Genomic DNA, 22,561 nt, shown 5'->3' with positions numbered 1-22,561 from the left:
TTCCTATTTAATAAAAATTAAAAAAAAAAAAAAAAAAGGTCTCTTTTGCAGCTGTCAGGATTCCTGTATCTGACTGATGGAGCGTACCTGAAAATCACAGGCATGAGCAGACATCAAAATGCTACCGAGGCCTCTTCAAGATTTAATGAATCGGAAAATGTTCTCTTTATTTACCAGGAATGAAACAAACAAACAAACAGAAAAAAAGGGTTAAAAAAAGAACAACCCTCAAAAAAAATGACAACTCAAACTCTCACTGATATACTTAAGAAATTTGATGATGAAATGGAAAGGGGGGGGTCCAAAGAACTGTTTGATTAGCTCTGGCTGAAAACAACTCTGAATGTGCATGCATTTTCCCAGTGACTCCTAAGATATAGAAATTCCTCTGATATTACAAAATACAAAAATATTTTCTCCAAACTCTCATTTACATTGCATTTACAACAATCATGGAAATAACTTAGGCTCCCACACTGTCCGAGAGAGACAAACGACCTACCGACGTGGCTAATGGAAAACAAAAACATGGTGGAAAGCAAAAGCTACCGGCAAACTGATGCTGAGAGTCAACAGCGGTAACCAAAACGTAGGGACAGACACAACTCTGCAGGTTGGCAGTATCTGGGAGAAAGAGGAAAAACTACTGGGTAAATATTACAGGCTAAAGTGAACTTTTTTCTTTTCTTTTCTCCAAAGTAAGATGTGCAAAATATATTCACCGTGCCCAGGATTATGACTATTTATAGAAGCCACTCTACAACCGTCTTACAAACCCCTACTCTTCAGGTCTTTTTTTTTTTTTTTTTTTGTTACAATAAAAGCGCTTACATGATCTAGAACAGTGCAAGTTTGTGAGATAATTTACATTCTCCCAAGGTGCCCGGCGAGGATGCCATTAGGATATGATACAGTTTTTGCTCTTCTGTCTTTTCCGGCTGTGCAACTGTCCCCTGCCACCCAGCGTGGAGGACTTGGGCATGCTGTAAGAGCCGTACTTGTGCAGGAGCTCCTCGCTGGTCACGTACCGCAGGCGGGCGGGCTGGGGAATGGGCTCCCCGAGGAAATAGCCCTCGTTGTCGGACTCGGAAGAGGAGGAGCAGGTCGAGCACCAGTCGTATTCGGCGAAGTAGGGCCCCCACCTCTCGCCCAAGTGGTTCTGCAAAGCGAGATCCGACACCGTCCGGGGACAGTGGCCGTAGACGTCCCTGCGGGGACCCTGCTCCAGCGTCTCTCTGCAGCTCCTCTGGTGCATGAACTGGTCGTAGTCTTCTCTGGCTCGCAGAGAGGGTCTCTCCTTCAGCCGGCAGCACTGCTCGCTGGCCAGATGCAGGGCATTATCCGACCGGGACCGCCGGGACCGCCGGGGCCTGTGTGGGCGGTAATGCCGGTCGTCATCCCGGAGGTTAGTTCGCCGGCGCGTACGCTCGCTCATGGGGGCATGTCTCGGGCCTTCCTGCACCCCCAGCTTCCCCCCGGCCACCCCGCTGCCGTAGTCGAAGCTCTGGTGCATCCTCCCGTGCGACGGCCGCTCTCGGTAGCCCAGGGGGCTGGCCAGGTGGTGCAGGTTCGGCTCCATGTCCTGGTACTGCTGCGCCGACAGCAGGCTGCGGACCGACTCGGCGCTTCGGAACTGCACGGAGGAGTTCAGGGTCCCCATGTTGCTCATCTTCTCCGAGACGTTCATGCCCGAGTCTTTGCTCAGGTCAGGCATGGAGAACCTGGAGAGATGCTCCTGGCGCTTGGCTCCACCGTCTGCCGAGAGGCCTTTACAGGGAAAGAGCAAAGGAAGGAAAAAAAGAGTTAAGAAGGAGAATTTTCTACCAGCAGAGATAATGGGAGAAGGCTGGTTTTGGCCCGAGACTCACTTCAAAAAATAACTCGGTGGTTTACATGCTGTCCTGAAGAGCCCTTTCAAGAAGATAATTTTTTAATTTTTTTTTTTTTTTCAAAGAGCAGGCAGTTCCTCCTTGAGGGAAATCACACCAATTTAAGGTGTTTTGAGTTGGATTCCAAGTTGCTTTTCACGACTTCCTTCCCCATATGTCTGTGCTGTCTGCGACTCGATAGGAAGAACTAGCGATGCCAGTGAAAAATTGTGCGTCAGAGGTAACCTGAGGCCTCCTGCATGCTGAGATAACTGGGGTGCCATGATCCCCCACCCACACCTTGTGCAACAGAGACATGATTTGAAGGACTGAACAATGTTAGGGGCGGCTGAAAACGGGGCCATTGACTAATTCAGGCACAGGGCCCCAGGACGACACCTTGGGGCACCCTTGGCCATGTGCACGCAGTTGGGTTTCCCAGGAGGTGAAGAAACACCCGAGCCCCAGAGGGTCTGCTGGAGTTCCCCGTAAGAAGTGGGACCGCAGGAGAGTCAGGCCATCCCTGCAAATATCCAGGGAGCTGCACATGGGCAGGAGCCAGGAACATCAGCTCCAGTTTGATGGGTTGCCCTGCTTGGGAAGGTGGCCCACTGGGTCTCTTCCATGTGCCAGCCAGCCCTGAGCTCCTACAAGGTGCCCTCCTCCAGCCCAGAGCTCTGGCAAGGTGCCCTCCTCTAGCCCTGAGCTCCTACAAGGTGGTGTCCTCCAGCTCAGAGCTCTGGCAATGTGCCCTCCTCCAGCCCAGAGCTCCTGAAAGGTGGTCTCCTCCAGCCCAAAGCTCCTGCAAGGTGGTCTCCTCCAGACCAGAGCTCCTGCAAGGTGCCCTCCTCCAGCCCAGAGAGCCTTCACCTGGCAGCAGAGAAGTGGAGTGTCCCACTCACCACCCGCCCATCAATGAGAAACTCAATGCACTCCACATCACCCTAGTCTTTGGCCCGTTTTCTGGGTGTTTTCTATTTTCTGACTGCCTCCACGTTGGCCTGACAACTGGCAGCAGCCGGCGCTCGCATTGCAATCTCAGGACAACGTGTTTCGCAAGCTATTTCAAAGGAAATCCATTCCATCCCAAAATCAAAGGCAGAGTGTTTGCTTTGGCGCTCTTCTCCCCGTCCCTCTCCGACAACCTCCCCACGCGCAGACCCAACGGGGAGCGCTGTGCACCATCAGCAGGATTTGCCACATGACGCACCCGCCCTTATGCAATCACCGAGAATTTACGACTTTGCAAATTAATTACTTTTAAAAAAAACAACAACCCAACCCACAATTCAAGAATAAACTCCCTTTCCTCTCGACAAAAGCTGCTTACATCTCGTCGAGAGCCCAGCTCCTTCGGCATCAGCCGCTGCCTGCCAAACCTGAACAAGAACAAGGGCTGCTCTCACTAACCCCGCTCATGAGCTGCTTCAGGGTTTCTTTGGACTCAGCCTTAATAAGATCAGCAGATCCTGCAAATATGGGCAAGGTTTTCCAAATCCTGCCCTCGGGGGAGAGCTTTAGGCACCTGAGCACAAGCCGCCGCTGGGTCTCGCACGATTTGGCTTTGCCCCCCTGAGTCCCAGCCGCGACAGCCATTTCTCTGCTCGTTTGCTTTTCTGGTGTTAACAGGGATGTTTCTGGAGTTTATGATTACAGAGGAAGGCAAAGCCAAGGCGATCCCTGAACGTCACAGGAAAAGGGAGAGGCTGGGTAAAAATAAAAGGGAAAGCTATCTTTTGTTTCAAAAAGGAGAGACTTTTCAAGCCAGTTTCACGTCTATTTCTTTTTCCTAAACCACACTCATCCTGAGCAAGCTAACCCAACCCTGCTGACCACCCTCTGGAGACAGTCCTGCACTCCCATCATGGGAGTGAGCGATTCCCAGCACAGACCACCTCCTCCTGGAGCTGCGATCTTCTGCCTTTGATCCCAGTGATGGCATTTGGAGAGGGACTCTTTGTCAGGAAGTGCAGTGACAGGACAAGGGGTAACGGTATTAAATTAGAAGAGGGGAGATTAAGATTATATACCAGATAGAAATTCTTTACTGTGAGGGTGGTGAGACACTAGAACAGGTTGCCCAGAGAAGCTGTGGATGCCCCATCCATGGAGGGGATCATGGCCAGGCTGGATGGGGCTTTGAGCAACCTGGTCTGGTGGGAGGTGTCCCTGCCCATGGCAGGGGGGTTGAAACTTGATGATCTCTAAGGCCCCTTCCAACACAAACTATTCTATGATTTGTCACAGATTGATTACTGCTCCCAATGTCCCTCCTGTGCCACCGTGGAGCACCCCAGCAGCCCCCCAGGAGGGAAAAGAAACTCAGTAATATGCTCAAAGACCTCTTGAATAGACAGAGTAACAATGGGGTTGCCAGCGGAGCTGATCCGAATGTGAATCACGGCCGCTGACAGCTGAACGTGGCCTTAATCAGATCTGTCAGACAAGAGCTGACACCGAAGAAAATGAGCCCTCGGTGACATTTATGCAACCCTTCGTTATGAGAGCTGGCGTGGCTCTGCAATAAGTGAGCATTGGCAGAGGAACGCAGCTCTAAACGCCGCCGGATGCTTCTGCAGCATCTGCAGATGGATTTTGGCAGCATCGTTTGAAAGGGGCCAACCTTCTCCCTCCCCACGGGGTGTGGGGTGAGCCACTGCTTTGCCCCGGGTGCACGGCCAGCCCCATCGGACCCCTCCGACCCGGCCATCTCTCCTCTCTGGTCCTGGATCCAGCAAGGATAAAAACGAGCATTGGGGGAAGAGGCTCCTGGAAAGGCAGAGCCAGCGCTTGAGAGGTTTGGTTTATGCAGGATGGGGGTCTCCAGCCCTTGCACACACCACGAGTGCTTTGTCTTTTCCTCTTAAAAGCGCTGGTCAGCACAGGGAGAGGCGATTTCAGACCAGGAGCCTGAGATACACGTTCGCTTCATGCTCAGAGCACAAGGTTTAATCAGCGTCTTATTAGGTCCAGGGGATGTTTGTGGTTGTTCATCCAGACGGCCTGATTATAATTAAGCACACACATTTTAAGGTCTTGAATGGCTGGGAAAATGGCGATGGCAAGAGGAATCCAGCACGGAGCACGTACACCACCCCCAGCAGCGCATCGAGCTCAGGGCACGAAGGAGCCCACGCTCAGGAGACCGCAGCAAAGGCACCCTGAGACCCAAGGGCTTCATTTCTCCATATGACAGGGTGGGAAACACTCCTTGCAGAAGACCAAACGCATCTTCCCAAGCAGATTTGGCGGGCTGCAAAAAAACTAGCCTTTTTTTTTTTTTGCAAGCCACGCTAGCAAGTGACCCAGCGAGCAGCACGGCCGGGGGCCAGGGAAGCAGTTTTTAATCTGCTCACCGTGGCAGTGAAGGATTTCTTCTGCTCGCTCAGGAGAAAAGCTGTGCTTTTATAGCATCCCTGCCGATACTGAGAGCTCTGCACAGCTCTTACGGCGCCCAGAGCAGGTACCAGGGTCAAGGATGCGACTTCCCACCAACACAAAACACAAAGCTACCTCCAGGCTTAACATTTACACCAATGCAAGGTGTAAAGCATCGTGAGAGGGGGTTAGGCCCAGATTAATCGTTCTAACCTTGCAAAAATGATGCTGCCCCTCTCTGCAGAGCCACAAAGTCTTGGCAAGGTGTACTGGGAGCAAGCCAGGAGAGCCCCAGCCTGACCGCAGTGAGTTCAGCAATAACCACTTGTGTAAAAAATTTCATCTAGAAAACATGACCCAGGAATAAAGTTTGAAAGAGCAGGGGTTGTTTAGTCTAGAGAAGAAAAGGCTGAAGGGGATATAATAACAGCCTTCAAACACGGGAAAAAAATGCTTGTGAAGAGAAAGGAATACATTATTCTGCAGGTCTGCTGAACTCCTGCAAGGAAAATTTCAGCTTGGAGAAGAAGAAAACTCTTCCTGGGCAATCACAGCAGAAATGGCCAGGAGGAGGAGGCTCTGTCACCAGAGGGTTTCCTGGGCACCCAAAGGCAGCAGATGCCCGGGCACAGGCAGGGCAGCTCCAGGTCTCTGGTCCCACACTGCCATGAACAGGGTGAAGGTAGCACCGACCCTCCTCTCCTGCAGTCATTTGCCATTTCAGAGCTACATCAATGCACTGAGGCCAAATCTTTTTGAATTACCAGTATTATTTACAGCCACTCCAGCTCCCTCTTAATGAAGTGTTTCATCTGGGAACACAGCTAATAACCTGACCGAGCCCTAACCTGGAAGAAAGAGCGTGCAAGGGGAGATCCCACCATGCAGCAGTGATTTTTTTCTAACAAGGAAACCTGAGAATCTGTTTACCGAGGCTGCCTAGGAAAGCAGGAGCCCTGCTCTGGCCCATGGTGTGAGATGGTCGTTGCTGCATCACCGAGCCCTTTCCAAGCGGTGCAAAACCCAGGGATGATACCCACAAGACTTTATCAGGGAATGTAGTGATAGGACGAGGGGTAAGGGTTTTAAATTGGGAGATTTAGATTAGAAACCAGAAATAAATCCTTTACTGTGAGGGTGGTGAGACACTGGAACAGGTTGCCCAGAGAAATCATGGATCCCCCATCCCTGGAGGTGTTCAAGGCCAGGCTGGATGGGGCTTTGAGCAACCTGCTCTAGTGGGAGGTGTCCCTGTCCATGGCAGGAGGGTTGGAACTCGATGATCTTTAAGGTCCCTTCCAACTCTAACCATTCCATGACTGATTCTATGACTTCCCTTCTGCAAAACAACGCTCTGAGACACTGAGAGCATCCATCAGCGGCTGCCCCAGAGGCTCCTGCACTGGAAGAGGAGAGATGGCACCTGCTGCCACCAGCGTGGTGCGTTGGTTGGTGGCTGTCCCGCGGCCAGATTGGAGGCAGCACCGTGGCACACGTGGACACAGCAGGTTATTTTGCTGCCGTTCTCCGCTGCGTGGGGCTGCCAGGCTCAATATTTCACCCCGGAGCCATGGAAACGCGCGCCTTTCAGAGGAGCACAAGTGAAAGCTGTAGCTCGTCTGCGGGCGTTTGATATAAAACTCGAGCTGGCTCCAGTGCTGGGAACACAAAGCAGGTTTCTAGTTAACATTAAGATTTGCAAAGAACACGCTGTACCATCCCCTCTGAAGTCCTTCCCCACCCCTATTAAGAGCCATGTTTATCCCATAAAACATCGCCAAGGGAAATAAGCACTGAATGAGCAAAACGACGGCACAAAGATATTCCTCGTGAGCATCACCTCTACAACCTTGCCACAACAAAGCACTCGCAGGCGCTCAAATCTCCCTGTGTGCTTTGCTAAACCGGGGCTGCAAGTTGCATTAATTATGAATTATTAGACCACTCGGCAAATGACAGCAGAGGGGCCGCAGAGAGCACGTACGCTGGCTTGGGAGGCTGGGAATGAAGCCCCCCCCGGTGAGGGGAAGCAGCTCCCAGCCCCCATTAAATTAAACTCCCCACGAAGCTGGGCTAACACGGGGTGAAGCCAGCATCCCACCGCAGAGATGGCAGCGTCTGCTTCACCCCGGTGGGGGAAAGCACAACTGACTTAGGATACTGCACAGGAGCAGGGCTGTGCTGACGCTCACTTCTTGCCTTTGCATTTATCACAGTGTACACACATACCTGTGCATGGCAGTCCTCGCCACCTGAGCCCCAGAGAGGTGCCTGCCCACACCAAAACCCAGCCCAGCCCAGCCCACCAGTGTTTAAATGCACCTATAGAGGCACAGGAGGGGACAATGTGGCATCCCAAGGGTCTCTTCCAACCTAGACGATTCTATGATTCTCTCTCTCATGTCCAGCCCCCTGTGTTAGAGCCTTCTCTTTCCCATAGGACCAGGCAGGCACATCCTCGTCACCCCTGAAACAGGGTTTATTTCAAGTTCAAGGCCTGAGAACTAAAAAAATAACTTCAGGAGAAACAGCCTGCCCAAGGTTTTGTTTATAGCTCAGCCTCGTCTCCCTTCTCAGCGACCTCGGGGTGTGCAGAAATAAAGCAGAACCCTTATGTAAGTGGAAATCGTGGAAAGTAAACAATTTGGGGGAAAGCAGAACGCTCGCCAAGCGGGTCATGGTCCCAACAGCCTCCCATGGTGTGCCCCCCCGTGCCATCCCACGGGTGTCAGGGCGTATTTCCCACACCATCAGTCCTATCTGGCTTGCAGAAAGAAGTCCCTACATGGGTCTTGCCTGGGAAAGGGGTTGGATTTTACCCTTTAGCACCCTAGTAACCCCCATCATCAGCACCACCAGCTCCTGTGCCCTTCCCAGACAGGGCAGGATGGCCAACGGGCCGGGATGGGGATGATGTGCTATTGCTTCCCCCGACAACATCTCCTTCTACAAGTCCATTTTGGCTTTCCCTCTGGTCTGGTCATCACCCCATGTGCTTTGGCACGTCCATGTGTGACACTGAAGGGGTGAAGACGTGCACGTGGTCAGTCCCTGCAGTCAGCTCATCAAACTTCCCATTGCTGAGCAGCAAAAAGTGGGCGAGGGTGGGGAAGAAACATTCCTGGCAGTTTTATAATGTTTTGGCATTGGTCCTTTGGGATGGAAAACCTCTGTCTCCATATGTTGGGTTTCGAAACAACCCAGCTTGGATTGGAGAATGTTATGCCTAGGTCTCCAAATTGCAAGAAATCCCTCCAGGGATCCCAATTTCCGACTTGGAAGCAGCTTTACACTGCCCACGTCTAGAGAAAAGAGGGTGGTAGGAGTGTGCTGGAGAACTGGGAGCCTCCTTTTTCTTAGAAAATGTCAGGAACACTCAACGTGTCATTTTTCTGGCTTGTGTAACTCAGCTGAAGCGCCCGAGGCAGCCGGCCTCTCCAGCCCAAGGAGGGGGAGAAGCACCCGTGGGCATGGGACACAGTGCTACTGAGGACACAGGGATGGGGAACAGCCCCCAGGCCCCTCACTCCTGTCCCTAAGGGCATTCAGGGGCAGCTCCCAAGCCCTTGGTGCAGGAGAGGCTGGGCCACTGAAAGCTTCTTGGAAAATACACCTTGGATCCGAGAAACAGGGCTTTTTCCTCCCCTCCTGCAGCTTTCAGCCCCTCCTCAGGCAGAGGAAGAAGAGGGGACTGGAGACAGAGGATGCTGTCAGGTCACTCTGCAACTCAGAGCACAGGGATCAGTGCTGATCCATGTGCATATTCATACATTTTTGTCTCTCCACTCTCTGGGAGTATCACAGTTGTTGTTTAGTCCTGGAAAAAACAAGCTATATGGGGCTTCTGAGCATCTCACAACACATATGACAGGAGAAACGTGTGCCATCCATGTGAAATCACATTCCACCCTGTAACGGCACCAGTTTAACATCTTTTTTTCCTGGATTTATGCCCGTGACAGATGAGGCTGTTACCCTCACTCAAACTCCCCTTCTCAAGGAATACTTGAAACCTATTTCTCCTTTTGCATACAAGTGTCACCGTTCAACACGACTTCTACCTCCAAAGCACTCCTGCTCTCTGCAAGCTGCACACAAAGAGCCTGCCCCCGGAGAGTAACATTTAGCCTGCAGGTAGTTTCTTAAGTGGGCTATTTGACCAGCTGGCATTTTGTAAAAATGACTGCTTGGAATCAGCACAGATCAGCTCTTGATTTCCAATTCAGCTGCTCGGCACATACAGCGCCTGCAAAATCTTTTTATAGGGCAACGCAAGCGCAAGCGGAGCAAGGCAGAGCACAAGCACTGGCAGCAGGGCTGTGATGGACCCAGTATCTTCTGGGAAGTGGTTAACCTCTGGTAGGATCAGATTCCTCCTCATGAGAAAAGCTTCCTGGACAAACTCCATTTTAGCAATGGCCTTATTGCTTAACAAAGGGAGTTTTAGGGTAAACATTGCTACAGCATCCACTGTTTTGTATTGTTGCTAGTGCCATTGAAAAAAATAAAGCAAAAGCAGCCAAAGGAAATCAAATATAAAAGCAAATAGTAAAGTCAGCAAAAAGTGAGCCCGCTCTTGGAAAATGTGCTAGGAAATATTTTTTGCTCTTTGCCTCTCTCTGTCTAATGGCCATGTCAGGCAGGAGGAGGACTCAGCCTTCAAGAAGACGACGTAGGGGACGTACTCTGTCACAGCCTTTGCCTGATGGCAGTGAAGGGACTTTCACACAGAAACGTGGAAGGGAAGGAGAGATGCCCTCCACCAGTAGGGAACTCTGAACCTTTCCCTGTGGATGTGGTTAAATCACATCGGCATTTGTGGCAAATACACAGGCACAAACCAGAGGACGGCAGAGATGCTCCCATCTAAGTCAAACCCCGAAACAAAGCACAGGGAGGGTCACGGCCACCTCTGCCACTCTGGCATCTACCGGTGCACTACTACCACGGTGAGACAGCAGAGCACAGTTCAGCCCTTTAAGGGCAAGTGCCCAGCATTAACACAGTGTCACCAACCCACAAGGAACTGGCTTTGAAGCAATTAAGTCGAGCCTGGTTAGTAAGGTGAAAACCTGGGGTCCCACAGGAGGCTTGGGGTCATGCAGGTCTTGACCCACCCAGTGGGTGATCCCCCGTCCAGCACTGAATGCATTACAAATACAAATATCATCTGCTCACAGGAGGCAGCCTGCTGGCCAGAGGACAGGGACGACCGCTGCACACCTCATGTATTATCTGCTTTTACTGACGTCTCTGGCTAATTAGTAGTTAGGTCGTAATAGAAACATCACAGCAAAATCTGCTCTCAGGGAGGGAACAGCTTTTAACGTGTGCTCTGCAGGTCAGGGACTGTTTGCCCTCCAGCTCTCTCTATAAAAAAGAACGTTTTCAGTGATGCCACAAAATGTTAGAGGGATGCGGTGTGAATTATTTTACTTCATAAAGTGGAGCAACTGTGCCGTGGCAGTAGCTCAAAGGGGCCTTGTATCTGGATGCCCAGGAGCTTCTTGCAGAGAAGAACTGGGGTGTGCAGGGCATGGGGTGAGCTGGACCCCCAGGTTGTGTTGGGGGGAGCTTTACGGGGGTGTTTGCTGGGCAACCCGCTCTCCTGCAGACCTCGGCCAGGTCACCCAATCTTCCTGTCCTCAAAACGCTGCCAATTAAACGGGATGATAATTGTGTCCTCTATAATTGCACATAAGAGCCCTGAGGGAGCTGCCTGCTACTGCCACAGTGCTCTCCCAGCTCGAGCTGAGCCAGGTCCCAGAGCAAGGAAAATTATTAGATCTTGCACATTAATAAAAATGTTATCACCTCACTCTGCAGAGGAGCTGTTTAAATTCGTTGCAAGCCCCATCACGCTGAGCATCTGCTCCAGAAAGCAGGAAAGAAGCGAGTCATTAAGGCAAGCACTGCCTGTAAGGAAATTCATACTTTGGCTACGTACAGAGGACGGATGTCTTTGGAACATCCCTCCCAGCATTTAAAAAATGGAAGACGGAATGATTTTCACTCTAACATGAAAGTTTTGCCATGTTTCTTGTCGATTGACCTGTATCCCCGATAACACATTACACTCCAGCTCCAAAGCATGCAGAGATTGCTCATCCAAACTCGCTGTTGCTCAAGACTCTTTGTGCTGACGAGATTTTACACAATACACATCTTCAGGAACACAAGCGGCTTTGGAAACGCGTGGCTTTGGAGAACCTTGTTTTGAAGAACAATTCCCAACTCCCTCACCATTTCACATCTATTTCTCCTCTGCGTACATCTGAGCAAAACCCTCTCCAGCTCCTGAGCTTCTCCTCTCCCCCTCTGCTTTACCACTCGCCAGTCGGGGAGATCCTAGCTGAACACAGAGATCCTTCCACAGCTTGGCACAGGGCTGGTAACTTCCCTAAACAAACATGGGAGGCACGGGCGTAGCAGAGCAAACCTGTCCATCCGGGCAGGGCAGAGCACAGGGCTTGGCTTCACCGGTGCTCAGCTCTCCGGGGACCCGGAGATGCTCACCGGCACATCCCCATCACCCAGAGTCAGCATCCCATGGGGGGGCCCTCAGGACAAAACACACCACATGGGTGACAGCAAGACAGGGGGCAGGCACAGGATCTGCCCATATCCAAGGAATTCTTGGCTGGAATAGGGAAGAGCCAGGGGAGTGAGAAATATTACCCCGGGATGCGCTCAGGAGAAATGGGTTCAGCCTGACGGGACGAGCATCTCGTCTGGCTGTTGCCTGCAGTTCCCACCAGAGGACTGGGGAAGAGGAGAAAAAGAGCCCTGCACAGAGGGGGAGGAATTTCTTTTAACTCGTCATGTGCTTGAGGATGGCGCAACATGCGAAAGGGGTTAACTGGGCCTATTTCAAAGCATTTAAAAATATTTTTAGCCCCCAAGAGCAACTGACAGCAGTCCTTCAAGAGCTGAATGCTGGAATTTGCCTCTGCGTTAGCAGCTGGCCTTGATTTTCCCCCCTCCCTCTTTACAAAAGGAGGATTAACGAGCTTGAAAACATTTGTTTTGAGCTACGGGGAAAGGCCAGCCATCTCTAAAGCTCTGCATTTGGAAAACGAGCAAGCAAAGCGAGCGGGGGCTACCAGGCACACTGGGACCAGGCAGGCAACCCCACGGCCCTGAGTGGTGGTCCCCACACTGCTGGTCAACCCTGTAATGGGGAAGACATCTGCCATGGCACTGACCTGGAGAATAAGGGACTCCATGGAATGGAGGAGGTCCCGGGGTGGCCACAGGTTGACAGGAGCAGGGGGTGACATACCTGTAGCGTTGGAGAGCGCGAGGGACTCCATGGAGCCGCGGGGAGTCTGCTCGGTGGGCGTCAGGTCCTCTGTGAACTTGAGGGCGTTGATGGGGTGGCGGGTGCGGCACTGCGGCGTTGGCATCCCACCGTCCTCCTCCTCTTCGTACTTGGGGACTTTGATACTTCCCCTGGTCTCGGGGAAGCTCTGGTTGGACATGTCGCTGTAGCTCTCCTGCGAGCGAAGCCTCCCCGAGTAGTAGTCCTCTCTGCAGTCCTGGATGAAGCTACCGCCGTGGCTCTTCATGGCCAGCGAGGAGCTCCTCTTTGGGTTGCTGAAATGTTTTCCCCATAAATCTGGTTGTGAAGCCGGGACCTGGCTGGGGTTGTAGGAGGTCCTTATGTTGCACTGGCTGAGAAGCTGCAAAGGGCTTTGGGACTGACTTTGCTCCATTTTGCCCCCATAGTGATAGAGCTCATCCCGGCTCCTCCACAAATGATCCCTGTTGAGGCTTGGCGTCTGGCTGGCCAGGCTCAGCAAATCCATCTGCAGGGACAGAGGGTCCACGTCGGTGGAGAGGCGGTTGGAGGTGACCTGCAGCTGGTTGCATGGGCTGCGTGCCCCTTCCTCACTTTTCGCCTTGTTCTTGCCGATCTTGGCGCTGCGGCGGGACTCCTTGGCCCGCGCGCTCTGGAAGGCCGAGTCGGAGGAGTCGGAGCCGTTGGGGTCATCGCCAACGCTGCAGGCCCTGGAGCAGAAGATCTGCCCTTGCTTGGGCAGGAAGGGTCGTCCCAGCAGGGACTTCTTGCACTGGGCACAGCAGAAGCAGGTCTCGGTGGCGTGCCAGTGCTGGCCATCGTAGGTCATCTGGCCCTGGTCGATACCTTGTGGGGGAAGACACACAGCAACAAGAGTCAGCCCACATACATCACTTAACATGTGCAGCCCCTATGAGTGACACACACTTGGGCTCCCTCTCAAAAGCCCTTCCACAGGGTTCCTCAGACACATGAAGCTAAGCCCATTTCTAATTGTGATGTTGAGAGAGTTAGGGTTGTTCAGCCTGGAGAAGAGAAGGCTTTGGGGAGACCTTCTATACCCTTCCAACACCTGAAGGAGGCCTACAGGAAAGATGGGGAGGGACTTTTTACAAGGGCATACAGAAATAGGATGAGGAGCACTGCCTTCAAACTGGAAGAGGGCAGATTTAGATGAGATATCAGGAAGAAATTTATCACTATGAGGGGGGTGAGGCACTGGAACAGGTTGCCCAGAGAAGCTGTGGCTGCCCCATCCCTGGAGGGGTTCAAGGCCAGGTTGGCTGGGGCTTTGAGCAACCTGGTCTGGTGGGAGGTGTCCCTGGCCATGGCAGGAGGGTTGGAACTCGATGATCTTTAAGGTCCTTTCCAACCCAAACCATTCTATGATCCTATAATTCTTGCAGGCTGCAGGCCTTTGCTCGGGAGTTAGTCAACGCTGGGAAAGGCAGCAGAACCAAGCCTCAAGCTATTTCGTATTAAATGGGGATATTTCTGATCATAAAGCAAAGGAATGCAAGAAGTTCTCCATAAAGTCCTTGAAGTCAAAGCAGTAATATGCTGCCTATTAAAAAAAAAAAACAACAAACCCATAAAAAGCCTCCAACTGCAGCATAATGAGGAATTTGTGCTGCCTTGGTTAAGCACATAACAAAGCAGATGACATCCCTGTCCCTTCCTGCTAAGTCAGCCCCATCCTAACTTTAATTTGGCTACTGGGGCCCCTTCTCCAAAAGGGAGTGGAAAGAGCCGGCCTCGGGTTGCCCCCACCAGCCCCCCTTGGGTTATGGAAAGGAATTGATGCAGAGAGCCTGTCCCCCTGCCAGCAAAACCCCGAGGAGCACAGGCATCCACACTGCTCTCGGCCAGAGCCACCAGCAAACCTCCCGAGGCTTCAATTATAACCTTTATTCGCTTGTTTAAGCTGCCGCTCATGGCAAAAGCCCCCGTTACCTGAGAAACTGCGGCGTGGGCTGGCCAGCACGGCGGGGTGCCGTGCCACACGTGTGCAGAGCTCGTGCTTGCACACCCGCCGTGGCCGTGTCGTTAACACAGTACATTAACAGCTGATTTTTTTCCAAGCTGAATTTTCTTTAGCGTAATTGTGGCTTTTTTTTTCTCCCATTATAATGAGCAAAATGCTTTCCTATAGACCGGAGTGCTAGGCTTGTGGACAAAAGAGAGCCAAGATTGGTGGGTGGGATTTTATCAGCTCCTTTCCCAGTGCCCTGAAGCCATCTCGCAGAGGAAGAGCCTCCTCACTCGGAGCCTCAGCTACCCAACCCAAGCCTTGCAAGTCTCAAGCACTCACCTCTGATTTATGTGGCTCTTGGGCACAACGCTCAGTGACTACAACCAGCAGCTCGCAGCAAAATGGCTGCAGTCCCTCTTTTGCTGGAAATGGGCAGACACGCACCAAAACAGGCATTTTGCCCCCCAAAAACCTGACAGTCGGCAGGCTCCGGACGGATGGACAGAGGGGAGGATGGCAGATGGGGGAAGCACGAGAGAAGGGAGCGTGCAAGAAGCGTTAACAGCTGCTTCTTCACCGCTCCGCAGCTGAGCTTTCGGGAGGGATGCGCTGCAGGTCACAGCAAACACATCCTCCAAGTGCTTTGCTGAAGCCCTGAGTTTCCCCCCACCCCCCCATGCCATCTGGCCACTGCACAAGATGCACAAAATGGTTTGGGTTTTGGTTTTTTTGTTTTTCTCTCCCTGCAGCCTATGAAATATTTGAACGTGCGAGCTCACCTCCACGGACAGAGACAGGGCTGCCCACGAGTGCGTGCAAATGCTCAGCCAAGTGGCAAACAGGATGGGAGAGAGCAGCGAGGCAGCTTCCCAGCCCACCCGCCTTCCCACCCCCCGCCTAAGCTGACGGGACAGCCAGCCCCCGGAATAAAACACATTTTAAATCACGTAGATTGACCCTGATGCGCTACTTCTTGCTTTCTGAGAACATCTATCTGCGGGTTGATTAAAAAAAGGGCAAACAAAACCAATAATGATGCCTAATGAACTAGCATCTTTCCTGTCAGTAGCTCATTAACTCATGAGGATCCTTTGGCAAGCTTGGTTGGGAAGAATCTGCATTACTCGAAGAGCCAGGCTGTTTATAGGAAAATGAGTTTTGAAGGAAGAAAAGCGTGTGTTGCATCAGGCCAGAGGAAAGCTTTCACCAGCTGCAACAGCTCCTGGGGTTGCTCTCTGATAGTCCTCCCCTCTCTGACCACAAAAAGGGATAAGCAACGGATTAACCAAAGAAATGACCGTGCCATCTCCTTGGTGGGAGGCAGGAGGGGCACAAACCTCTTTGGATGCCACAGGGCTGGTGCAGACCCCAGCCAGTCCTGCCCACAGCCCCGAGTCCTTGTCAAAGACTTAACGCCACAGCTCCTGCTGCCAGAAACAACCCTCCAAGCAGAGGGTTTCCCCGCTCCCCCCCTCCCCGGGGCACGTACCGATGTGCTGGGCGCAGGTGTCGCAGTACTCGGCGTAGAGGGACTCGAAGCAGCTGCAGCAGTAGGGCCTGCCATCCTTCATGATGTACCTCTGCCCCCCCAGCACCGTCTCGCATTCAAAGCAGCAGAAGTGCTTCATGTGCCAGTGCCGCCCTTCGGCCTCGGTGCATTCGTCGGCAAAAATGATCTGGGGAGGGTGGGGGGAAACACAAATATGGAGCAGAGTTGGTCAGAGAGGGGACCTGGGACGTGGGCACCAACCCCCTCCATCCTGCATGTGAAACTCCCATGGTTTGGCTTGCAGCAGGGGCACCCATCACTCCTTAAGGAAATCCATTAAAATGCAAATACCTCTGGATGGTGTCAGCGAACTGACTACAAAGCGTTAAGGCAGAGCTCACAGCAACATGCTCCTAAGCACATCCATCAGCAGGAGGGGTCGATCAGGGTAATAAACACGCTTATATACAACCTATCGATCTGGTGGACTTTTGAAGAACAGAGCAGCCACTTACTCAAACACATTTACCCATCTCTGAAACAGGGACCTGAATACAAAAGATGAGGGAAAACACAAGGAGAAGTGGCAGCTCTCTGGAGGGGAGAGAAGACGGAGCTTCCTGGCTCCTCATCATCGCTTCTACCCCAGTCCGTGTGCTGATTGCAGTCATTATACCAGTGGGGAAACTGAGGCACGGAGCGCTGTGAAGGGTGGGCTGGTGAAGCAGCCGTCTAAAATGTTTGCAGCAGATCCTTTCTTGCTGTCTCTGCTTCCCATCCCCACCCCACCTCTGCTCCCAGAGCCAAGCCAGTGGCCCAGCTCTGCTCCCCAGCTCTCTGCCCTGGCACATGTCACCCCAAAAGCTTCTCCCCTGCAGCTCCTCTTACCCCTGAGTTACCCTTTCTTGCAATTAGTGCCGGATGTTGCAGGGGAAGAAGTGCGTGTTAAAGAAGGAGCTGAATGAAAGACTTGTACGAGAATTTGCAAGGATAAAAAGTACACGCAAAAAAAATTACCCAGCCTAAGCCACAAGGAAATAGGGCCAGTCGAATGGTTAGGAGTTGTTTTTTTACTGGTAACGTTACAAATTTAATTGGATACATACGTCAATGTTCTCTATGTGTTTGAAGTGCATATAGCCTTGGATATTTACTATTACACGCTTGCATAGATGGAACATGGTATTTTATAGTACATATGGTTTTCCACATAACTTTAAAAGCCAGAACAATTTCCTTCACCAGCCTTTTAAACAGAGATTGACACTTGAGAAACGCTCAGAGCAGACTCTGTACGGTTTTCTATATTTGTTTTGTATTTCATTTGTTCAGCTTCCTATAGCCAGTTAATCTCCTCTCTTAAAGCCTATTTCAGCTCGGCATGTACTCAAACACTACCGTCTTGTAGGAAACAGAGCACTCATCCCACCAGAGGCTTCTTCTGGGGAGACAGAGGAGAAGGGAGGATCACCACATGCAGCTGGGCTAAAATCACACAGCTCGAGGGCTGTGCTGTTACTGGAAATGCTCACGGAAAGCCCCCCAGCCCCCTGTAGACAAGGACCTGTCCCAGCCAGACTGCAACTACAAATCCCCAAGATCCTCACCTGAAACCCCAGGAAAAGCTTGTGTGGACCCTTGGCAAAGTCAAACCATCACATTTCATGCACGTGCCTCCGGGCAGGGGCCAGGGCAGGTGGAGGGGAAATACCATCCAGTTGGCAGGGGACACCCCCCTCGTGCCATCCCCAGGGAGCCGTCTCTTACCTCGTCGCACGCGGCGCAGCGGGGCTTGAGGCACTCGGCGTGGTGCCTGCCGCAGTAGATCTTCCCGTCTTGGTAGAAGTAGATGAGGTCGACCAGCAGCTCGTTGCAGACGCTGCAGATGAAGCAGGGAGGGTGCCAGCAGACGCCATGCCCAGCTCGCGAGGCGAAGACAGCCATGTCCCCTCCGTTGATCTGGCCCCCACACTGTCAGAAAAGCAGGTGTTTAATGGGGGACAGGGAACCCGCTGCCACCCCTCGCCAGCCAGCTGCTTCACAGCCACCACAGATGAAGGTGCTGAGTCACAGCTCCTTTCTGCTGCCTCTTAATCTCTTTTCATCCTCATTTTATGGCCGGGATATCAACACCTTCCTCCCCTGCACAAGGCCAGGAACTGAAGGGACTCCTCCCCATCAGGTACTGCGGGGTGCTCCTGGCATGGATGAACCCCGGTGCCTGTAGCTGGCAGGGAGTATGGGGCAGGTGCTGCTTTGGGGATTAAAAAGCCACCCTGCTCACGCCAGTTCATCAGCTGATACCCACCTGCTCGCAGATGGCTCCCGTCATGGTTACGGGGAACGGCCGGACGTTGCCTCTCCCTAAATTTTCCCTCTTCCTCTGGTTGCTGAAGAGTTTGAGCTCCCTCTTCTCCTCCTCATCCAACGAATTGCAATAGCGGACCTAAAAGACACAAGCGATGCTCAGTCTTAGGGGTGTCCCCAGCTCCCCGGCCAGCCAGCCACAGGTCCACAGGCTCTGCAAACCTCAGCATGGGGGTTACCCAAATGGACCCCATCCTTGGCTTGGGAGGCTGGAGAAACACAGATGTCTGGGATTCCCCCAGCCCAGGGTTTGGCCAGAATTTCCAGAGGTAGAGATGAGAAGGATGGGGTTGCTCTTCAGGCACAAGGTTTGTAGGAAAGTCTGAAAAGTTGGGTCCTCTGTGTCTCACCCAGAGCCCCCAACCAGACTGATGGTCTTCCTGCTATCTCCTTATGGCCGAGGTCTTACAGCAGCTTTCACACGTTTTACTGGCATTTCTAGAGTGCAGCCAGTTTTCCCTGTGTAAATGAGGGAGTTCCAACTATTTGGAAACTCCAAGCGTTCTTCCAGCACAGGTTCAAGTTTGCATATTTGCAAAACCTCTGCCTCGGAAGGTAATAAGGAAATAAATGAAAATAAAAGGATATAAACAATGAACGATGCAATTTCCATGAAGCTTATGAAACTGTGAGGTTTTCCTGGCTGTTGTCATCCTGCCGGCTTAGCTCTTGGCTGATGGCATCTCAACAGAGAACACGTCTGAAGAGCCGAGGTGGCCACGTGGAGCACCAGCACCCAATCCAGCCTCCGTTACTCTGGAGAGCAGGCTCATGGAGCCCGGCAGGATTATTCACGTGAGCAACCAACGCATCCGGAATTTTCAAAGCAGCAACAGGGAGCACGAGGGGAAAGCGGATGCAAAATCCCCCAATTTGGAAAAAATACATGCAGGTTTGTGCCTCCAGCGGCTGCCAGGGAGGGCAGGCAGGCGGGCAGGTCGGGGCCCGAGGGCGCAGGAGAAGAAGCCCCTGCCCGGTGCCTGGAGCCCCCCCGGCGCTGGCAGCACCACGCTGTGCCCGTGGCACCCAGCCACACACAGGCAAACTCGTTAAAATCTGACCTAGATCAAACGAGTTACCTGCACGTATTTTCCAAAGCGGCTTCTTCACAAAGCGGCATGAAACTCTTTTTTTTTTTTTTTTTTTTTTTTTTTTTTTTTTTTTTTTTTTTTTTTTTTTTTTTTTTTTTTTTTTTTTTTTTTTTTTTTTTTTTTTTTTTTTTTTTTTTTTTTTTTTTTTTTTTTTTTTTTTTTTTTTTTTTTTTTTTTTTTTTTTTTTTTTTTTTTTTTTTTTTTTTTTTTTTTTTGTTTACACAGGGAAATTTTGCGGGCTATGAGAAGCCGGTGTTCTCATTGGGGAGAACAGGATGTCAAAAACCGGACCCTTTTTGCTGTCTCACATCTTTCTTGCAAGACGTAAGAAGGTTTATTTGCTCTGACTGGTCTTGACTCAGCCTCCCCAGGCTCTCCCAGCCCGAAGAGAAACCCCTCCTTGGCGCACACGCTCCCATTCCCAAGGTGGGTCGGAAGCGGCGCTTTGGGAAAAGGCTTTTTCAACTTTGGATCTGGCTCTAGCTGGTCCCAATGGATTTCGAGCCACTTCTGACGTGGCTTTGGCCTCTGAGGGCTGAGAAAGCGCTTTCATTTCAGAGGAACTGAAGAAAGACCGTTTTTAAAATGTTAACTTCAGAAACAAACATCTCCCTCCCCACCTCCGACACAATCCAAGCAGGAAGCAAATATGGCACTTAAAAAGCAACAGGACCAAACTCCAAGTAATTTCCCCCCCGAAAGGCAGAAAGGGTTGAGAAAGGACCAGCCGTGCTTTCAGCAAGAGCAACCCCAGGCAGTGTGTCCCCTCCCCACCCTGAGGATGTCCGAGGACACTTTTTGGGTCACTAACCTCATTGTCGTGCGGCGGCAGCTGGTGCAAAAGCTGCTTTATGCGAGATTTTTCTCCCGGGCTGTTGACGTAGGGGACCTTGTCCTCGGGCAGGCAGCTGTAGTACTGGTGCACCTAGGGAGCAAGAGAGGGGACTGCAGTGGGGGTCCCCGGCCGAGCTGGCACCCCCATGCCCGGCCACCCCCCACCCCGAGCCAGCGGGCGCTGGGTCTTCCCCACCATCTCGCCGCTTCGGGTTTATTTGCCTTTTCTCCACGGAGAAAGAGGGGTGGCAGCCCTGGCGAAGCTGGTTACCGTTTCCTCGGTCAGCCTCCATAGCGTGAGCATGTTTCGCCGGCTGCGGGGATGTGTCGGCACCTGCCTCGGCAGGGGAGGTTAAAAAGGCTGCGCCCCGGCAGCCTCCGTGTTGCCGGCTATCTCAGCCTCCACCTCCATCAAAACCCTCCGGGCTTTTTTTCTCCAGCAATTTGTGGAAATAAACAGCAGATAAAAATCTGTTGGAAGGCTTGTTGGTTTTTTTTTTTTTGGTTTTTTTTTTTCCCCTCTTTCGTCTCGGAGCGTATAATTAAAAATCAGCTATTAAGGAGGCAGCGTGGTGGGGCATGGCGTGCCCCGGCGCTGGAGGAGCCCCGGTGGCAGCCTGGAGAGGAAGCACACCCCAAAACCCAGCGTCTCTCCTCCGACTGCCACACCTGGGACGCGTACTCAAGGGCCGGGCCAGGCACCGGGATGGGGTTCCCTGGCCGAGGATCAGCTCCGAAATGGCCACCACCGTGACGTGGGACAGCTTGGGGAGAAGCAAGAGAAGGTAAAGGTAAGGAAAAGCTGGGCTGGGATCGGGAGTCTCTGCAGCCCGGGATGCCTCCGGATGCTCGGGCAGGAGCAGAGGGTTGGATGGCCTCCTGAAATCCACGCTTGGCTAGAGAGATGCAAACTGTCTTCCTGGTGCAAACAGCCTTTGCAGTGGTTGGGATGAACCCCCTGAGATGCTCCCTTGGCTCTCAGACCCTGCAGAAATTCATTGCACTGCCAGCAGCTCTCACAGGGCTTTTCCCAAACGGCACTTGCTTCCCATGGCTTCTGATCAACTTTTTCCCCCTCGATCCACATTTTGGGCTTTGGCCTAGAAAGCACCACCTGGGCTGGCTTTCCCCAGAGGAGCCCTCTCTGCCCACATGGCCCCACAGCATCTGCAGGATGACAAGGTACCGTGTGTCACCGGGAGGGATGGGCACACAGAGGCGGGTCACACAGGGATGGCTGGCAGGGGAGCTCGCCCACGGGCTCGCAGGCTGCTGGGGGTGGCTCATACAAGGAGTTACTTTCAACAGGAAGAAATAACTTTTTATTCTAGAATAAATATCCAAACCTGGCACTATTCAGGAATAACAACGCTGCGTTCAGCTCACTCCCTGGTCTCATTCAGAGCTACCTGCGAGGGGGGCTGCTCAGGTGCCTGCAATCGCTTTTCTTCTCAGTTTATGGTTCCTCCCCAAATTGAACCTAACATCCACCTTTCCCCATCATCAGGTTTTGCGGAAAGGGAGATTTTTAGCAGATTTCCACCCGTAACTCTGCAGTGCTGACGACAAGGGAACTGCTTGGGTCATGAAGCTGAGGAACACGCTGAGCACACGCCACTGCGAAACCCTAAATTTGTTTTGCTAAGGCACGGCAGAAACAAACCCACCAGCTATGGAAACTGTCAGAGAAAGAAAGGCTGCTAAGGATTTTGTTATGTTAAAAAGAAAACAAACTACATACATTAGAATACTTACTTTGCATTTATAGAGCATCCTTCACCCAGGGACATCAAAGCACATTAAAAACACTTAAATTCTTACAACATGCTACATGAGGTAGCAAATATATGCACTGCAAAATATATTTGCAGCGTAATGATGTTAAATGAGCTCCCCGAGTCCATGCAGCTAGTCCGTAGCAGAGGTTGCAGCTGAAGATCTCTGGGTGATGTCCTGGCTGCCATACGTTTACTGGGCTGCTCCTTCCCGGCCGGTACCGATGCCTGTTGACTTCTCTTCACCAAATTCCCCACGTGTGGACAGCCTGCTCGCTCTCCCCCACGCTCAGCTTGTTGGTTTGTGTTTTTATTTCTTGCGATGAAGGTGGGTTTTATTTTTTCCCACTGAGTCCTTGAAGCTGGCAGAGACCAGAAATGACTTATCCTTTTTTTTTTTTTTCTTTTTTTGAAGAGCCGCCAAATTCCATCAAGCTGCTCTGGTCCCTAAAGCAATGAGCTGTGAGATGCTCACCCTGGGCAAAAA

At 51.9% G+C, this 22,561-nt stretch overlaps 1 protein-coding gene across 3 annotated transcripts in view; it reads right to left on the bottom strand.

The window, feature by feature from the left end:
* Positions 1-3: 3 nt before the first annotated feature.
* PRICKLE2 (prickle homolog 2) overlaps positions 4-22,561 on the bottom strand; it is a 107,926-nt gene continuing 85,368 nt past the window's right edge. For all 3 annotated transcript variants that reach the window (XM_014946872.1, XM_014946871.1, XM_014946870.1), the window contains exons 3-8: positions 20,277-20,390; positions 18,316-18,453; positions 17,775-17,978; positions 16,008-16,194; positions 12,529-13,392; positions 4-1,767 (exon numbers count right to left, since the gene is read on the bottom strand). In XM_014946872.1, the coding sequence (XP_014802358.1) occupies positions 899-1,767; positions 12,529-13,392; positions 16,008-16,194; positions 17,775-17,978; positions 18,316-18,453; positions 20,277-20,390 (2,376 nt within the window). In that variant the 3' untranslated portion in view covers positions 4-898. The remainder of the gene's footprint in view (positions 1,768-12,528; positions 13,393-16,007; positions 16,195-17,774; positions 17,979-18,315; positions 18,454-20,276; positions 20,391-22,561) is intronic.

The sequence above is a fragment of the Calidris pugnax genome, unplaced genomic scaffold, assembly GCF_001431845.1.
Source record: "Calidris pugnax isolate Ruff unplaced genomic scaffold, ASM143184v1 scaffold81, whole genome shotgun sequence".
NCBI lineage: Eukaryota > Metazoa > Chordata > Aves > Charadriiformes > Scolopacidae > Calidris > Calidris pugnax.
Note: the sequence above shows the minus strand (reverse complement) of the source record. Positions and strands in the feature narration are given on the sequence as shown.